A 17,735-nucleotide genomic window follows, 5' to 3' on the forward strand; every position below is an offset into this window, starting at 1 on the left:
TTGGTACTCTAGTATTTCAAGAAACAAGTGGACTATTTAGGCTTCATGTTGCTTTTGGCTGACCCAATGACTTTTCAGAACTACCAAAAAAGTAAGGGGAGAATGTTTATTTAGGTCCTCTTTGCATCCTGTGCCCTATAACATACATTTAAAAAAGGACTACCAGCACATGTAGAGTTTTAAGTAACTAAAATATTTAATCTACAGAATATTTTAGTCTTCTTTTAACAATCCAAGACATAATGTTTTAGGAAACTCAGTGATGTAAGGCATTCAAAGCTCATGATAATTCCCTTCTAATTCCACCTTCCTCTCCTCTGCCCCCTTTGCTGTACTTTCCTCAACTACGCCAGTGGATATCTCTTTTTATCCAAACAGCCTACTCTTCAAGTAATTACACTGTAAGCATTAGGTACTGTATATGGTTGGTGGTTAAGTGAGTTGGGGGATGGGCTGAAATGCAAAAAGAACAGACAAGTATGTGTATTTTCTGAACAATCCAACTCTACCAAAAGTATTCTGATTATTTATTCATTTATTAAACCAATTTATATAGCCACCCATCTCATCACAGGTGACCCTGGGCAGTGTACAACAAATATTAGAAATGTGTGTGTGGGCACAACAGGAAACAAGAGAAAAGGACAGAGATTTTATATTTAATTTACTTTGGGGTATTTGTATAATGTTTTAGCACATCAGCTTATCAAAAATTACAGTGAACTGGGTCACTATTTGTTGTGTTTGGGTCTAACACTGTTCCTACCCTGGTGTTCTGGATTCCCTCCCAGTCTTTAGGTGGCCATTTAGGAACTGTGATAGCATTATTGGCCCTGTAAGGGGAAAAGGGGTTTTGCTTTTGTTTGAAGAAGGCCATTACACAAGATGGAAGACAAGAAATAGTAAAATCCAACCAGAGGTATAAACTGAAGGTGTTGAAGCCACATGACTAAAAATGTTCTGCAAATTATGCAGAAGTCATAAATATTTATGCAAATTAATGTGTCTTTCTTGGATCCTAAGATGTTGTAGCCCTAATACATTCTTAACTGAAATTGCTTAACTAAACATCAGTCATGGAAATAAATTGATGAAGAATATTATAAATTGAAATAAGTGTTTATTTCACTGAGTCTTGTATTGAATTGGAAACATTTTGATATGTTTGTGTTGTCAAACAGTGTAGCAATATGTGTGTAAATAAGTTTGGAAACAAGTTGGAAAGTACTCTGAAACATCATTGTGGATATGCTTTATTTTATATTAATGAGGGTGTAGCTCTGCAAATTCTCCATCCATCCGTCCATCCCCCCTAAGATGTCTAATTGCTTTTAAACTGTTTGTTCTGTAGAGTTGCCACATATTAAAAAAAATAAATGAGAATTTAGGGAGGGCGAATTGAGTGAACGTTTCCTTGTATAAATAATTTCCAGTGCAAACATGGAAATTTACTCTCAAGCAAGCTATTTGTGTCAGTGATAGTTTACTCTCAGTGAAGAATTCCAACATTTCTAGTGCACACTCTTTGTGTGAGTGAGTGAACTAGTTTCAGAATGTCAAAAATGGATTTTGGATATGAGACATTCACAAAGCATTTTATAAGAACCAGCTGTATATATTTATGCTATTCAAATACAACTATATTATTTTTCAGTGTTTTAATGCACTTGTAAAAATCATTAACAAATTGTATTAAATTCACTGCTCACTGAATAAACATTTCTATTGCATTTGTATTTCTCTACTTAAACACCAGTTACAAACTGGCATGGTTAATTTGTTTAATTTAAACTACAGCTTTCATCAATATGAAAAGATCTTATCAGGAAATCTGATAGGAAATTGAAATCAGTATTAAAAATTACTTGACAAATTAATGCTTAATCTATAATGCACATAAACTATAAGGATTAGTTAGTAGTTCTTCCAGGTGAGAATTTTATTGTGTACTTGCCCTGTCTCACAGCATTTTATATGAGATCCAGACATTTTTCTCCTTTATTTGTAAACTTCCCACCTTTTCCCACCAGTTGTAATGTTTATTTTCAGAGAAAATCTGTTAAGGAAAAAAAGGTGAAGAGTTGCATAATGCTTTTTTATTAGTCATGTATCTGAAAGCACATTAAATAAGGGTTCTAAGTTCTCTACATCACTGAAATCAATTTTGACGTTGTTGTTCATAAGAGTGGTGTCCATTTTATAAAGAATTTGTGTGTGTTAATATGGAATTATAATAAAATAGTGGCAGTTCCAAATACAGTGCTGTGTCCTAATAGCTAAGATTGTTTGTCCAGAAACCATCACAAATTCTTAAATTATTTCACTATCATAAAAGAATCTTGAAGCTTTATTGCAAAATTTCCAGCACAGAAAAGGACATATAGTACTCAGCTTGCCTTTATGGTGTCAGTGAGATCTTGCTAAACTTCTCTCAGCCTTTGAAATCTTGGAAGATTCAGTTATACATTCCCACCTTTTAGGTTACTAATCTGAGATTTATAGGAGTAAACAAACTCCAGATTTGGAGTCACCTTCAACCACTCTGTTGGGATTATTCAGGTCTTCAAAGAGTCCTGTTTCAATAACTTCTTCTTGCCAGGGTATTGGGATAGCACCAGTAGCAAATTTATTAAAGAATTCAATGTCTTTTTCGTCAAACTCAATTCCCCGAGCTTCAGAGAAATCAGCAATGTCTGAAAGATCTTTGGCATAGACGACTGATGGATCTGGCACAAAGGGAGGATCAATAATACCTGCCTCCAGCCTATGAAAATTTATTGATCTGAAGAATGCATGTTTCCTGGGATCATCATCATTATTCCTGTAACAAAACAAGAAACTGTTTCAAGCAGGAAGAAACTACTCCTGTATAGCAAATTTGTACTCATGCACACACCGATTGTAGATAAGTTTACCAGTGGGATCAGAGAGAAATGATCAAAGGTATGTTAGTTAATTAAGTTCGAGGTCTTTTTTTCTCTACAAATTAGAAGCTTTAATAACTCAGTGGGGAAAAATACTCCATAAATAAGCTTTTATGCAGATTAATACACATATATTTTCCCAGTCCATCCAGATCAGAATACAATAAAAATGTGTTAGTCATACCAACAGTCTAAAAGAAGCAGAAACTAAAAGCATTTCCAGCATAAAATATGAGCAATTATGGATTTTAAATTTGTTACAGTTTAATCCTGTTTTCCCTCATTAGTTTTGAAAACATTAACAAAAGGTTTGATAGCCCCATCTACAGATTCTATCTAGCTTATATCACATCCTGACAGATCTTTTGCTGAGAATGTCTAGTATTCCTTAGTTAAACACAGCACTGCCTTCTTTCCCTGTGGATAACTTGAGCAGCATTAAAGAAACAATATATTAGCTGTCCCTCAACTGGTGATTTACAGATGTTGTGGACTGTACTTTTTATCATCCCCAGCCAGTAACTTTGTTGACTGGAAATTATGAGTTGCCACGTGATATTGAATGGTATTGTGAGATTAAATATGAAAATATGCACATAGTTATCTCTAAGTATTATAAACATGTCTCTATTTTAATCTATGGTCTGAAATGTATAGGTGTGAGAGAACTGCAGTTGGTATTAGTGGCCATGTATAGAATCTCAAAGGAACTAAATGAGTTATCAGAAAACAAGCAATGCATTCCAAAGATTCTATTCGTAGGTGAGAAGGTCAAATCTGGCATGATTACTGATTTGCTGGAGAAACCATGAGCTGCACTGATTACCAGTCTGCTTCCGGGTGCAATTCAAGGTGCTGGTCATGACCTATAAAGCCCTGCATGGCATGGAGTCCAATTATTTGTCTCCCCTGGTTTCTGCACAGCTGATAACTGACAGGGTTGGTGCACTTCAGGTCATTTTGTATGTCATTTTTTCACCCTACTTTATCTTTGCTTCTTTTTCTGGACATACTTCCAAATAATGTATTTGATTGCAGCTACATTTTGTTTTAATCTAACAATGGTCCTATATATAAGAAGCATTCTTTCAAATGAAGGATTGATAATGAAGCTCAAGCTCAGATACTTTGGTCACCTAATGCAAAGAGAGGACTCTTTGGAAAAGACCCTGATGCTGGGAAAGATTGAGGCAAAAGGAGAAGGGGACGGCAGAGGATGAGATGGTTCGATAGCATCACTGAAGCAATGAGCATGAAACTGAGCAAACTCGGGGAGGCAGTGAAGGACAGGAAGGCCTGGCGCGATATGGTCCATGGGGTCACGAAGAGTCGGACATGACTTAATGACTGAACAACAACAACATTCTTTCAAATAAAGTTATATTGAAAACTAATGTTGTCCCCTGTTATTCAGGCTGCCTCTTTGAAGTTCTATTAAGATATGGCAGTTCCATAAAGCATCTGAAGACAAGATGGAAAACTATGCAACTCCTGGAGTGTAGGTGCATTGAGATGGATGTCATTATTTGTTTTTGTTTTGTTTTCTACTGTTTTCAACCCTGCTTCTTATTGGCTGGATAAGCCAGGAGGAGCACCTTTTCTGTCATGACACCTGCCCTCTGGAATGAAGCTTCCCCTGCAATCCGGGTAGCTCTCACTCTGATGGGGTTCTGGGGGATCTTGAAAACCTGGCTGATCTCTTAGGCCTTGGCCTAGGGCGGTGGAGCCTCTTACGAGTTTTATTGTTGGTCAGAATTGTCATATTGTTCTTTATCCGCTTTTAACTTATTTGTTTTGCTGGTTTTATTTTGAACTGTTATATTTTATCTTTTTTGTTACATGGTGAGACACACAGATTCGTTTGGAGTTGGACAGTGCCTAAGTCGAATAAATTCAGTTAATTTGAAAGAAGCTCCTTGCCTTTGCCCATCTAGGATGGAAAGGATACATCCTGAATCAGATTCAGAGATGTGCACTTACATAAATCTCAGAATGAATAAAATGGTATAGAATTGACTCCAATCATTGAATTTCATTACTTGGGGGAAAAAAATCAAGTGTTTCAAAACAGGTAGCAAACGATGCAACTGAGTAGTATTAAAGAACATGATTTTCTGTAGACATAATCATGTAAAATAAAAAAAATGTGTAAATTTCTATGCATTCCCTCCTTTTAATGCTGATGTGATAAAAACACAATCACCCAAATTAGATTCAAGTGCCCAGCTATAAAATCTTGGCTTCTTTTTTCATAACCCACAGGTTCTTCAGTACTGACATCCAAGTCTGTTTGATATTTTCCTCTGAGCTGTGTGCCAGCAGGCTGTGTTAGGGAACAATTCTTAAAGGAAACTCAATGGCCATAACTTTCTCCCTTTTTAGAAACTGACATTTTAGCACCACCACTAGGCCTTTGTATGCATGTACAAGAGTCACCTAACAGCATGGTGAAGGGGAGTATAGCTAGAGAATGTTTGTTTGTTGACCGGTGGAGTTCTACCAGATGCAGATTTAGATTGAGAAGTCTAGTGATGGTTTCTTTAATCTCAGTTTGTTGAATAAGCCATAGTTGGCTGGATCACACATTGAGCTAACCCATAAACAAGCTTTAATATGTTTAATTCATTTGCTAGATTAATAATCAGATTTATTTTATACTTTTATTTGGTAAACATGCAGATTGGTAAACATTTTGAAACGATATCCCCAAACACCTTTACCTCTTCTCTAGCATTATAACTGTCTTTTTGTATTACTTCCAATTATCATATCATCTATAAGAAGACCATTGAAATTATATTTTCTAGAACACTGCTCCCCCCCCCCCCCCCAGATTCATTGGAAGTTGAGCACACTCAGCTGCATTCATGCCAGACCAAGAAAACTACATGGATCTGTTGATGAAAACATCAAGATTCAAGCTCTGGGTGAAAAAGATTTTTATTTAACTTCATCATGGGCACATTGTATGTTTTCTCAAAAAATGAAGTTAGAAAATGAATATATTGAAGTCTGTTTAGCTGTTCTTTGGACATGCTGTATTATTAGAGTTTTCTGAGCTAGATTGGGGTACAACTGTTTCTTTACTGTACTAGTTTCATTGACATAACAATCAATTCTGGAGATGTGGGGAAGTGAGGGTTGTTGGTTAGCAAGGATTGTATCTTTTTTTCTATTATGTGGGAGAACATAGGTGGGAGAATTCTGTGCATGGCAGTTGATTTGCATGTAAACAAAATCTTTTATATAACTAGGCCATAGTATGTGTAATTACAGTCAGGTCCAGAAATATTGGGACATCGACACAATTCTAAAATCTTTGGCTCTATACACCACCACAATGGATTTGGAATGAAACAAACACAATGTGCGTTAACTGCAGACTGTCAGCTTTAATTTGAGGGTATGTACATCCAACTCAGGTGAACGGTGTAGGAATTACAACAGTTTGCATATGTGCCTCCCACTTGTGAAGGGACCAAAAGTAATGGGACAATTGGCTTCTCAGCTGTTCCATGGCCAGGTGTGTGATATTCCCTCAGTACCCCAATTACAACGTGCAGATAAAAGGCCCAGAGTTCATTTCAAGTGTGCTATTTGCATTTGGAATCTGTTGCTGTCAACTCTCAAGATGAGATCCAAAGAGCTGTCACTATCAGTGAAGCAAGCCATCATTAGGCTGAAGAAACAAAACAAACCATCAGAGAGATAGCAGGAACATTAGGCGTGGCCAAAACAACTGTTTGGAACATTCTCAAAAAGAAGGAACACACCTGTGAGCTCAGCAACACCAAAAGACCCGGGAGACAACGGACAACAACTGTGGTGGATGACCGAAGAATCCGTTCCCTGGTGAAGAAAACACCCTTCACAACAGTTGGCCAGATCAAGAACACTCTCCAGGAGGTAGGTGTATGTGTGTCAAAGTCAACAATCAAAAGAAGACGTCACCAGAGTGAATACAGAGGGTTCACCACAAGATGTAAACCATTGGTGAGCCTCAAAAACAGGAAGGCCAGATTAGAGTTTGCCAAACGACATCTAAAAAAGCCTTCACAGTTCTGGAACAACATCCTATGGACAGATGAGACCAAGATCAACTTGTACCAGAGTGATGGGAAGAGAAGAGTATGGAGAAGGAAAGGAACTGCTCATGATCCTAAGCATACCACCTCATCAGTGAAGCATGGTGGTGGTAGTGTCATGGCGTGGGCATGTATGGCTGCCAATGGAACTGGTTCTCTTGTATTTATTGATGATGTGACTCCTGACAAAAGCAGCAGGATGAATTCTGCAGTGTTTTGGGCAATATTATCTGCTCACATTCAGCCAAATGCTGCAGAACTCATTGGACGGCGCTTCACAGTACAGATGGACAATGACCCAAAGCATACTGCAAAAGCAACCAAAGAGTTTTTGAAGGGACAGAAGTGGAATGTTATGCAATGGCCAACTCAATCACCTGACCTGAATCCCATTGAGCATGCATTTCACTTGCTGAAGACAAAACTGAAGGGAAAATGCCCCAAGAACAAGCAGGAACTGAAGACAGTTGCAGTAGAGGCCTGGCAGAGCATCACCAGGGATGAAACCCAGCGTCTGGTGATGTCTATGCGTTCCAGGCTTCAGGCTGTGATTGAATGCCACGGATTTGCAACCAAGTATTAAAAAGGAAAAGTTTGATGTATGATTATTATTCTGTCCCATTACTTTTGGTCCCTTAATAAGTGGGAGGCACATATGCAAACTGTTGTAATTCCTACACCGTTCACCTGAGTTGGATGTACATATCCTCAAATTAAAGCTGACAGTCTGCAGTTAACGCACATTGTGTTTGTTTCATTCCAAATCCATTGTGGTGGTGTATAGAGCCAAAGATGTTAGAATTGTGTCAATGTCCCAATATTTCTGGACCTGACTGTATATTTGTCTTTCTTATCCCACTTAGTATTTTTGCTACTGTGGCATTTAGGGAATATCTACTGAAAGAGATTCACCCAGTCTTTTTCAAATGCTACAACTTGGCATCTGCTAGGAGCACAGCCTTCTCAGTGCTTGCCCCAACAAAAATAATGTTTTTCTCTGGACAGTATATTGGGCCTAATATAGGCTGCTTTTCTGAAACTGACAAATACTTATTGACTGTGTTCAGCTTTGGAGATAATGACTTAATAACCTGCTGGAGACCAATGTTTAATTAGTCTCCTTTGTTGTTTCAGTTGTTACACTGTATTTGTAAATTAATTTTGAAAAGTGGTGTGTATCAAGCAACAACTAAATCCAACTCTTCTTGGATTAACCTGTTAACATCAGTTTCCAGTGCCTACATATATGTTTTTTTTTCATATACACGAGAAAGGGAAATAAAATATTTTTCTGCTTCTTTCTGATTAGTGATCTGTTTCTCTTTGCATGGCCCTGTGGAAAACCTAGTTCTACAAATGTGACATAGTTGTACCCAGGAGATGAAATAGTTCACCTCTTATGACCCTTGGATTGTTGATGTTTGCTGTTAATCAGAACCTTTTTAGAGGGTCAAGTGTGCAAATTAAAGCTGCCTATAAGAAGCTTTGACTTATGCAATGCATACTTAAACAGATAACCCAAGGGCTCAATGACCTTACCAGAATCTTAAGTTAATCTTTATAAAGTTGTTCTTGAACAATATCTCTAGTGTAACAAGCATAGACAGGATTTCTCCTCCCTCCAATATACAATGAATGTTTTTTCCCCTCAGTCACAATATCTTACACATAGTGGCAGTGAAAAGCAAATGACAGACAAGCATGTCATTGATGGATTTTGATAGCTGCATGGATAATACTTGTGGGTATCAGACTGTTTCTGGACACAATGAAAAATGTATTATAATCTATAAATACTCTATTCACTTTGAGTGTAAGCTTTTTGGAAGCCCACATTTCCTATATGAACATATGCAAGATTTAAGATTCCCATAAAAGTTGCCTATTTGGGGCCCACATTTTGTGAGAATGAGACAGAGGACCTTCTCAGTGGAACTCAAGCTAGAAGAAGCCAAGCCTCTTCTTTCTTTCTGTTGTCTTCTGCATACAGATCAAGATATTTTTACTTCAAGAAATGTTTGGGACTGAAACATATTTGCTTGCTGAAATAGATTTTTAAGAGTGCTGTTTACTTTTTTAATTGATGCATTCAATCATAGTTTTAGTGTATTTATTTTAATGTTTTAACTATAAACATAGTAACATTTTCATCTGTATTTCACTTGTTAGCCATGTGGGTGTTGTTTTTGGCAAAGAGGAAGAATATAAATTTAAGAGATAAATAAATAGTATACTTCAAATTATTAACTATGGTGACTAAGACATCTATGCTTTGCAGTTAGTATTTTCAATCAACATTTTAATTCCAGCATTTCCTTCTGTTTCTGTATACCCTGCATCGATTGCTCCAATCATTGGCTTTGAAACACAGTTTAATCGTTAGGGGCTAAGCAAAACCTCTTTGCCATGACATGGAAAGATCACAACTGGTAAAGAATGCTAAAGCAGCACATTTGGCAGTATCAACAGCAGCATGAAAAACATCTGCACAAATAATAATTGCAAGGCAATTCTCTGATCCTTTAGAGGTTAATACAACATTCAACAAACTGGAGCAGAAGGTACAGGATCTAAAATGCGCAGGCATTAAAATGCATCTCTGCCCTTTTGCTGAATAATTGGGACAACTTTTCCCCAAGAAAAAGATAGGGTAGGATTTAAAAACAGGCATTAGCCACAAGCAGAATAGTATAAGGATACAAAATATATTTATTCTTTGTTTATTTTGATGGTTCTTTTTGTTTTTAAACTTTCTGCGTCAGAGGTATGTTTGGCTGCCTTATTTATACCAATGTCCCATGTCTTCCTTTTACCATTTTTAAAAAGTTAGTGTGCTAGCAGCCTGACTGCATCCTTTTTCCAACTTTTCATTTTATTTATTTCTAGGACTTTCATACTGCTTTGGTTCTTCAGGACTTTTAAAATCTGATTATGGTTTACAGCTATTCCAGTTTACTATACATGGACTTATTATTATTTCATTTTAAATTTCATATTTTCTAGTTTGCATTTTAGGGGCTTTTAAAATTAGGTTAAAATTAACTTTTGCCCTACCTCACATTGGCTAGTGAGCTGGGAGTGGTATCCAACACAATCTAGAAGGCATACGTTTATGAAATTCTGATATAGAGAATATTAATTCTTTAGACACAAGAATGTATCCATAAATATTGTATTATGATATCTGTGACTGAATAAACTTCTTGCGTGTATGGAAGATGTTGCCCTTTTCTTCAAGCAGAATGGGTTTATTTAAATATTTATAAGCCATTGCATTTGACATTTGAAGCAGTCTATAATCACTGTTAAAGACTTCTCTACAGTTCAGTGAAAAATATTTCTCCCTTTTGGATTGTCTGAATTTTTGCATAACTTTGCCACTAAATGTTATCAGAGCTTCATGGAAGTCCAATGATATACAGAGGACCGTGAGTGAACACATGACACCAAACATGGGTGCTTGTTTCATTTATTTTATAAACAAAGCATCCAACATGCAATGTGCCAGTTTCAAAAAAAAAAAAAAAAATTGCCCCCCTTCTCACAATTGTTACCCACTATGATTAAATTGGCATTAAAAAAAGAAAAAGAAAATTCAAAACTATTTCTAGTTTAATATGGCTTTGTAGTGTGGCAGGCCTGCAGGATGAAACACTAGAAGTCCCAAGCCTCCTCTTCTAGGATCTTGATTCATCTCCTGCTTTGGAGTAGCAGCTTGGTGATTCCTGCTGCCATCACCAGCCTTCAGCCCAAGTCTCACCCGTTCTGCTACAGATTTATCTATCTATCTATCTATCTATCTATCTATCTATCTATCTATCTATCTATCTATCTATCTGTCTGTCTGTCTGTCTGTCTGTCTGTCTGTCTGTCTGTCTGTCTCTGTCTGTCTGTCTGTCTGTCTATCTATCTATCTATCTATCTATCTATCTATCTATCTATTTATTTAAAAGATCAATATGGCTGCCCATTTTGTGGCACACAACTCTGTGCAGCTAACAACAATGATAAAAACACAAGCAATACAAACAATACAAAAAAAGAAGAAAAAAATCAAGAGTTGAAGAGCCCTCAGATGAAGAGCACTCTGCCCAAATTCTCTAGGAGTGGATTTCAAGCTATTATTACACATCACAAGAGATTCTAAAGAAAGAAAAATCCTTAGGAATACAGACTGAAATATGATTGGAAACTAAAATTAAACACCCAGTTTCATAACTTGTTCAGAGAGGTAAAGGACATGAAATTCTTGCAATGTGGAAAACAGAAAGCAAAGCCTAGCACAAATTCCTAGCTATACAGTTTACAGTTTCTACAGAGCAAATGTATCTGCTTCAGTGTTCCTGGACTTCTTCAGCTTTTTTGAGATTCCAAATGTCTGGGAGATGGAAACTAGCTTCTTTCCATGGACAACCAAGTCTTTTCTATATCCCACAGATAGTGGATTGGGTCCTTGACTCCATATACATGACCAAGACTCATGTCTCAGTTGGGGGGAGGTAGACTGTGAGTCTACAGTTTGGCATGCAGGCTACAATCATTACAGGCTCATTCCCTAGTAACCATGTTTAGAGGAGTGATTAGCATAGCTACCATTTTCATTTCAAAAAAGAATACTTGAATTGGGATGTATAAAATGCCAGCCACCTATCTGTCCTAAGAATTCTTCCTCAAACCCTAACTTTCCGCTTTGGGTCATCCTCAACTTAACCAAAGCTTAAATTGCATATGATGGCAGAGTCCTTTGTGACTGGAGAGCCTCTAAGCACAATAAAATAAATAAGTGTAAGTCAAGATTTTTCCTTCTCTGATTGTGTATTTTACAACAGGCTTTGCTACTGTGAAATTATTTAACATCTATTATTTTTCTCCCAATGCCAACTTCCTTTAAAATGTCTTAGACCTGAGAATATGATTATTCAACCATTTTCTCCATAATGTGGCATTTATTCATTTATTACATTTACATACCATCTTTTCACTTGGGAGCTCAGGGCAGGGCAGGGCAGGGCACATGTGGGGGATGCCTCCCCATATTTTATCACATTAACTCTGTGAGAAATGGAATTTGGAGTGAGAAATTGGGCCCAAATTATCCAATGAACTCTGTGGTTCAGTGGTGGAACTGAACCTGGGCCTCTCCAGGTCCAAATTCAGCAAAAACCAAACAACACTATTTTCTCAGATTCTCTTATGTGCTCTATAAGGGCTCTTCCCCACAATTCAGTTAAAATGCTATTCACATCCTTCAGCCAGCAGAAAACCAGGCTGGCATAAAATGTGCTGCTGCTGAGGATTCCTATCCTACTATAGGAAGGATATCACCAAATGGTGCTGTTCTTTACTGTGTGAAGGCCATGTTAAGAAAATGGATTGGTGGATTTTTCTTGCTTTGATTTCCTCCCTCCCCAATAAGCATCAGTTAGTGGGAAAATATCCATCAATTATTCTCCTTAACAGGGCCTGGGGCAGGTGGATTTTAACTGATGACTTAGATGTGTAGATGCAGCCATCTGTCAAAACTTACTCCAGGTTTTGTACAAGTTCCTGTTGATCCCCAGGCTGTCAAGAACTTGTACAGATCTTAAGATATGGAAAGGCCAATATGAGAAGAGACACTCTTTAGGAGCAATGGGAAGAGATAATAGTTATGACTTTTAAATAAGTATCAACATCTTGAATTGAGTCTGGAAGCAAAGAACCAACCAGCTCACTGGGATAAAGAGAACAAAACTGTCTATAGCAGTTAAAATCCTGACTGCAGAATTCTGCCTCATGGAAGCAGTCAAGGAACCTTCAAGGGCAGCTATGCACAATGCATTACAGTAATCCAACCAGGGAGAAGGGGATTATTGTGGCTAGATTATTTTTGCACCCAAACAGATTTTAGCTCTTTACAGTATTGGCATTTGAACTTCAGTTCCTTAAAAAATTATGGTAGTGCCACTCAGTCAAAAGGGGGAAAAAAATACCTGTTTCCCAAACGATTTTCAGGATTCTTTGCCAAGAGAAGTTTACAGATATCTTTTGTTGACTCATCAAAATTAGCATGCTGAAACTTCACTTCATCTTCTATGGTTCTTCTTTTTACTTCATCTTTATCAACCTTTTCTTTGAAATCCTTGAATGGTGTTCGACCAGCAACCATCTCATAAATACTGCACCCCATAGCAAACCAATCTACAGGGTAGGAGTAGCTTTCTTCCTTTAAGATTTCAGGAGCCATGTATCCATTAGTGCCAGCCTATGACAACATAAAATAGTTTTAATGAAAGTATTCCAAATTAGTGATGTCTTTGTATGAGAAGCAGTTCATTCCTTGGATGAATCCCACAGAGCTCCATTTAAATGTTAGTCATGAAAAAGTATCTTGATTTGAGGCATGACACAGAATTTTTGGCAAAGTAATCTGAAAAATAGTATTACGTATGGTTGCTTAAAAACAGTGATGGGCAACATTTGTGGCTTTGGGTACTGCACTGATTCCTCAATTAGGAACACACGCACATGTATCCAATTTGCAAACACTTCATTCTCTCTCTCTCTCTCTCTCTCACACACACACACACACACACACACACTCACACACACATATCCCCACTACCCCAAGCTGAATTTCTTCCTGGCCTCTTGACAAATGATTGTGCAGAACAGCTTCTCACCTCCTACTCACACTTAACACCTCCCTGCCATGCTCCCTCTATTTTATGACATCCCCATGAGTGGAAAAAAATTGTTTTGTGCAGAATTTCCCAAGCCAAGTACAAATTTGTGTGCCACAATACAAGAATATGAGTAAATTGTAAATACATATAATAGTGACATGTTAAAATATTTACATATTTTTTAGTTAAAAAATTGAAACTAGAAAGTATAATAGTATGTCATGTACTGTATATCCTTGAAAGTTGTGCTTTCAAGTAATTTTGGATTCCTGGCAACTGCCCCTTGCACTTTACTTGGCGGCATTTTTCAGAAGTGGTTTGCCATGGCCTCCTTCCCAGAGCTGAGAGAGACGGACTGGCCCAAGGTCCCCGGCTGGCTTCACGCACAAGTCAGGGCTAGAACTCACCAACCCCTGATTTCTAGTCTGACACCTTAACCACAACACCAAACTGGCTCCACAAATACATGCCTACAGATTATAATATAAATTTACCAGTTGCTGATAACTGCAATCAATATTTTGTAAGCATTTAAATGTCTTCTTTTCTTTTTCTTTTGGAATTTGATATTGTAATGAAAGAAAAATTTAGAAAGAAGGAAGATAAGCATAATGCAAAAACATTTACCATATGCACTTGTAGATAAGCCGAGAATTTTAGATGCCAAAATATGCCCCAAAAATTGGGTTCGGCTTATCCACAGATGGGCTTATCCCCAAGTATATATGATAGGTTCTCCCTCATCTTTTTTTAAAGTACCAGTATATCCTATATACAGTATACTTGCAGAAAAGCCATCCATGGATATGTTGACTCTCATATTTTTAACCAAAATGCCATGAAAAATGTGCTACCCATTGATAAATTGTGAAAATTAAAACATACAAACATTTCAAGGGTCGGCTTATCTGCAAGTATATGTGGTAGATTGCCCCTTTCTTTATATTTACCCCATTCTTTCCTTCTTCTCTGAATGTATTCAGAACTTACAGTATTTAAACTTTGATCTTTATTAACCTAAAAATTGAATGTTTTATAAAGTTAACAACAATCACAGACATTTTGCAGCCTGAAACTGAACAGATATTAATTAAACCTTTTTTGGAGGGAGGAGGCAAATGAATTCAACCTGTTTTGGAGAGAGGAGGGAAATTCAACCTGTTTTGAAGGGAAGAGAGAAATGAATTCAACCTGTTTTGGAAAGAGGCACTCCTTCGTGTACTGGAAGCTCTGGGGTCTGGAGGATGTTGGCTACCAACACAAGGCTGCCCGTCTGCAGTCTGGGGAAGAGGCACAAGCTCGCTGCCTCAGCTTAATTGCAGCCGCCTGGGGTACTTTAGGCTGCTGCAGAGCAGACTGAGAGGAACTCCTGTTAGGTGGTACTCTTGTGTGGCTTGTGCCACGGCACTGCCAAGCAGTCCTCTGCCAAGCAGCCAAGGTGGCAAACTTGTGCAGGACTCCTCGTGAGTTGCGAGCCTGGAGTTTTGCTGAGAGCTGACTAAATTTATTATTATTTAGTTTTAAAATGTAATATTTATTTGTTTATATATTTGTCACCACCCATCTCGTTGAAATGACGCTGGGAGTTTACAAAACAGTTAAACTCAATTAAAATTACAATATACAATAATCTTAATAAATAGAAAATAAATAGATCCAAGGATAAATATAAAATTGGCAGTCACTCAGGGAGCATCATCAAGGCACCAGCCACCCCCAGGATTGGGTAAGATTGTTGTCACCCCACACAAGCTGGCAGAGCCAGGTCTTTAATCCTTTCTGGAAGGAAAATTCTTTAGCTAGCAGAAAAGTCTAGAAAAATTTATGGTCTTTAATTCTTTCTGGAAAGCTGTGAGGGTAGGGGCCTGCTGCACCTCTGAGGGGAGAATATTCCAAAGGGCAGGAGCAATGGTGGAGAAGGCTCTCCTCCTGAGCCCTCCAGCCGACATTCTCTCACTAACAAGGCCTGCAACAAGCCCTCTCTGCCTGACTGGGTGGGACGGATCGGTGTGATGGGGGTGAGATGGTCCCTCAGGTAACATAATATTATGTACGTATGTTTTATTGTATTTTTATTTTATTTTGTTAAATATTTCCAAAACGTATTTTAATCTGGTTTGGGCCACACCCAGGAGTGTTGTGGGCCACTTGTGGTCCACGGCCTGCATGTTGGGCACCTCTGCACTAAGAGATCCTGATCTCTCATTTCTCATAGACATAATACATGATTCCATGATGCTTTGCTTTCCTTACAGAGAAGCAACTTAATATTTGAATTCTTCTTGCCTGTTGCATGTTGTTTGAAAACTTTTCATAATCAACGATGGAAGCTCAATGGCAGTCTTAAAAGGAATAATTATTAACCTAATCTACACCACCGGGAATTGCTGATATGTCAAAAGACAACCTGGAACAAAGGTTAAAGTGTGATACATATGGAACAAACAAATGAAAATATTAGAAGCAAAAATACAGAAAACTGAGGACATCTTGATACAAAATCCTACTTTTTAACATACCAAGTACTCTTCAACTAACTGTCAAACTGCTTACAGGATCACACAGGCTACCTCCACGGCAGGAAAGATGGCCTAATCCTGTGAAATTCTATATAATCCCCTCATCACAACAGCGAAGTGTATGTTTCACATTTCCTTCATATTAACCAGTATGGCCAAACACGATAATTATCTAAAAAGAGGAATAGTTCTTCCCCAAATACCTTGTTGTTAAAATGGAAGGGCCATTTGTTAGCAGAGAATATAGTAAAGGAGCAATTAAGTTTTAAATTGTCTTTAAAGGTGTCTTCCTTTTGCGTAAATATGGGGTGTACATGTGTACATTGTGTATACTCACCCCCCAAATAAAATACAAAAATCTACCATTTCACCTCTAATCTGGTGCAGAGGTGTACATCGATAACCATGAAGAAGGCTTGCCATAGCCAGGGGCAATGCAGCCCAACTGATATTTTTTCACTTTCATGGGAGTTTGCCAGAGACTCTGATCTTGGTCTTTGTGAATTGTTTAGGGCATGTTGGCCAACAAATTCTCTTGATCTGAGTCTGCTGAAAGAAGGGGCAGCCAAAGAATTGTGCCCCTCACTGAGGGCAACGATCCTTTACAGAACAATTACCAGAACTTCATGCAAAGATTTAGAGTTACATTTGATGAATCAGCTCAGATAGCAAGAGCAAACTGAGAGATTCACAAGCTGGAACAAGTCAATCACAGAGTTCGTAAGTACATATCAGATTTTCAATTATTTGCCATTGATTCGGGGTGGAATGATCTGGCTCTGATTGACCAGTTTCAAGAAGGACTTGCTGATGAACTAAGGAACACTGGAAAGACATTCTAGGGATAGACAATTTAGTGCTCTCCTGTTGTTCTGAAGTTCAGTTCCCAGCTAGCATGGCTATTGGCAAAGGATAATGGGAACTATACTACAAAATATTTGGAGGGCACTTGCTTGCCTTTCTCCGAAAGAATACTAAATTCATTTGGCTGATTAAGGGACTGTATGCTTACTCTTATCTGGAAAGTAATTAAACTTATCTGCTCAAGCAAACCATAATCACACTGAGCAGTATGTTCATAAAGGTATGTTGATTAGTTTATTTACTTTTTTGCTTTATAGAAAAGGAAGGTTATCTTTCTTTCTACCCTGTGGTTATTTTTTTGCTTTATTAAATTGCAGGGAGGGAGGAAGGAAGAGCGAGAGAGAAAAATCTATTAATTCACACAAAAAGCAGCACAGTGGCATTCCCAATACTTCTGATGATCTGCAAAATAAAACACACCCACTACCTTTCTGTACTAAAATGATGCCCCAGAATACCATTAGTATTTGTACTTTAGCATCTGCAGCAGAGGCTCTTTTTTTTAATGTCTGTGAAAGCAGTCCAGTTGGCACAGACAAAAGTGAAGGACTTTTTCTTATCCAGAGATATTGCATGTGCAGAAAATAAAAATAATATCATGCAGATATATTTGATTATGTGTGAAGTATGATGTCCTTAATTTGCTGTGCTAAAACATCCATGCAAAATGAAGCACGG

At 37.7% G+C, this 17,735-nt stretch overlaps 1 protein-coding gene across 1 annotated transcript in view; it reads right to left on the bottom strand.

The window, feature by feature from the left end:
- Positions 1 to 250: 250 nt before the first annotated feature.
- Positions 251 to 17,735, bottom strand: part of GRK7 (G protein-coupled receptor kinase 7) — a 42,177-nt gene continuing 24,692 nt past the window's right edge. The window contains exons 3-4 of the mRNA XM_007434301.3: positions 12,982 to 13,253; positions 251 to 2,821 (exon numbers count right to left, since the gene is read on the bottom strand). Coding sequence (XP_007434363.1) covers positions 2,497 to 2,821; positions 12,982 to 13,253 — 597 coding nt within the window. The 3' untranslated portion in view covers positions 251 to 2,496. The remainder of the gene's footprint in view (positions 2,822 to 12,981; positions 13,254 to 17,735) is intronic.

This window comes from Python bivittatus, unplaced genomic scaffold, assembly GCF_059951505.1.
Source record: "Python bivittatus isolate LINGU-HERP-01145 unplaced genomic scaffold, Pbiv_v1 ctg000980_np1212, whole genome shotgun sequence".
NCBI lineage: Eukaryota > Metazoa > Chordata > Lepidosauria > Squamata > Pythonidae > Python > Python bivittatus.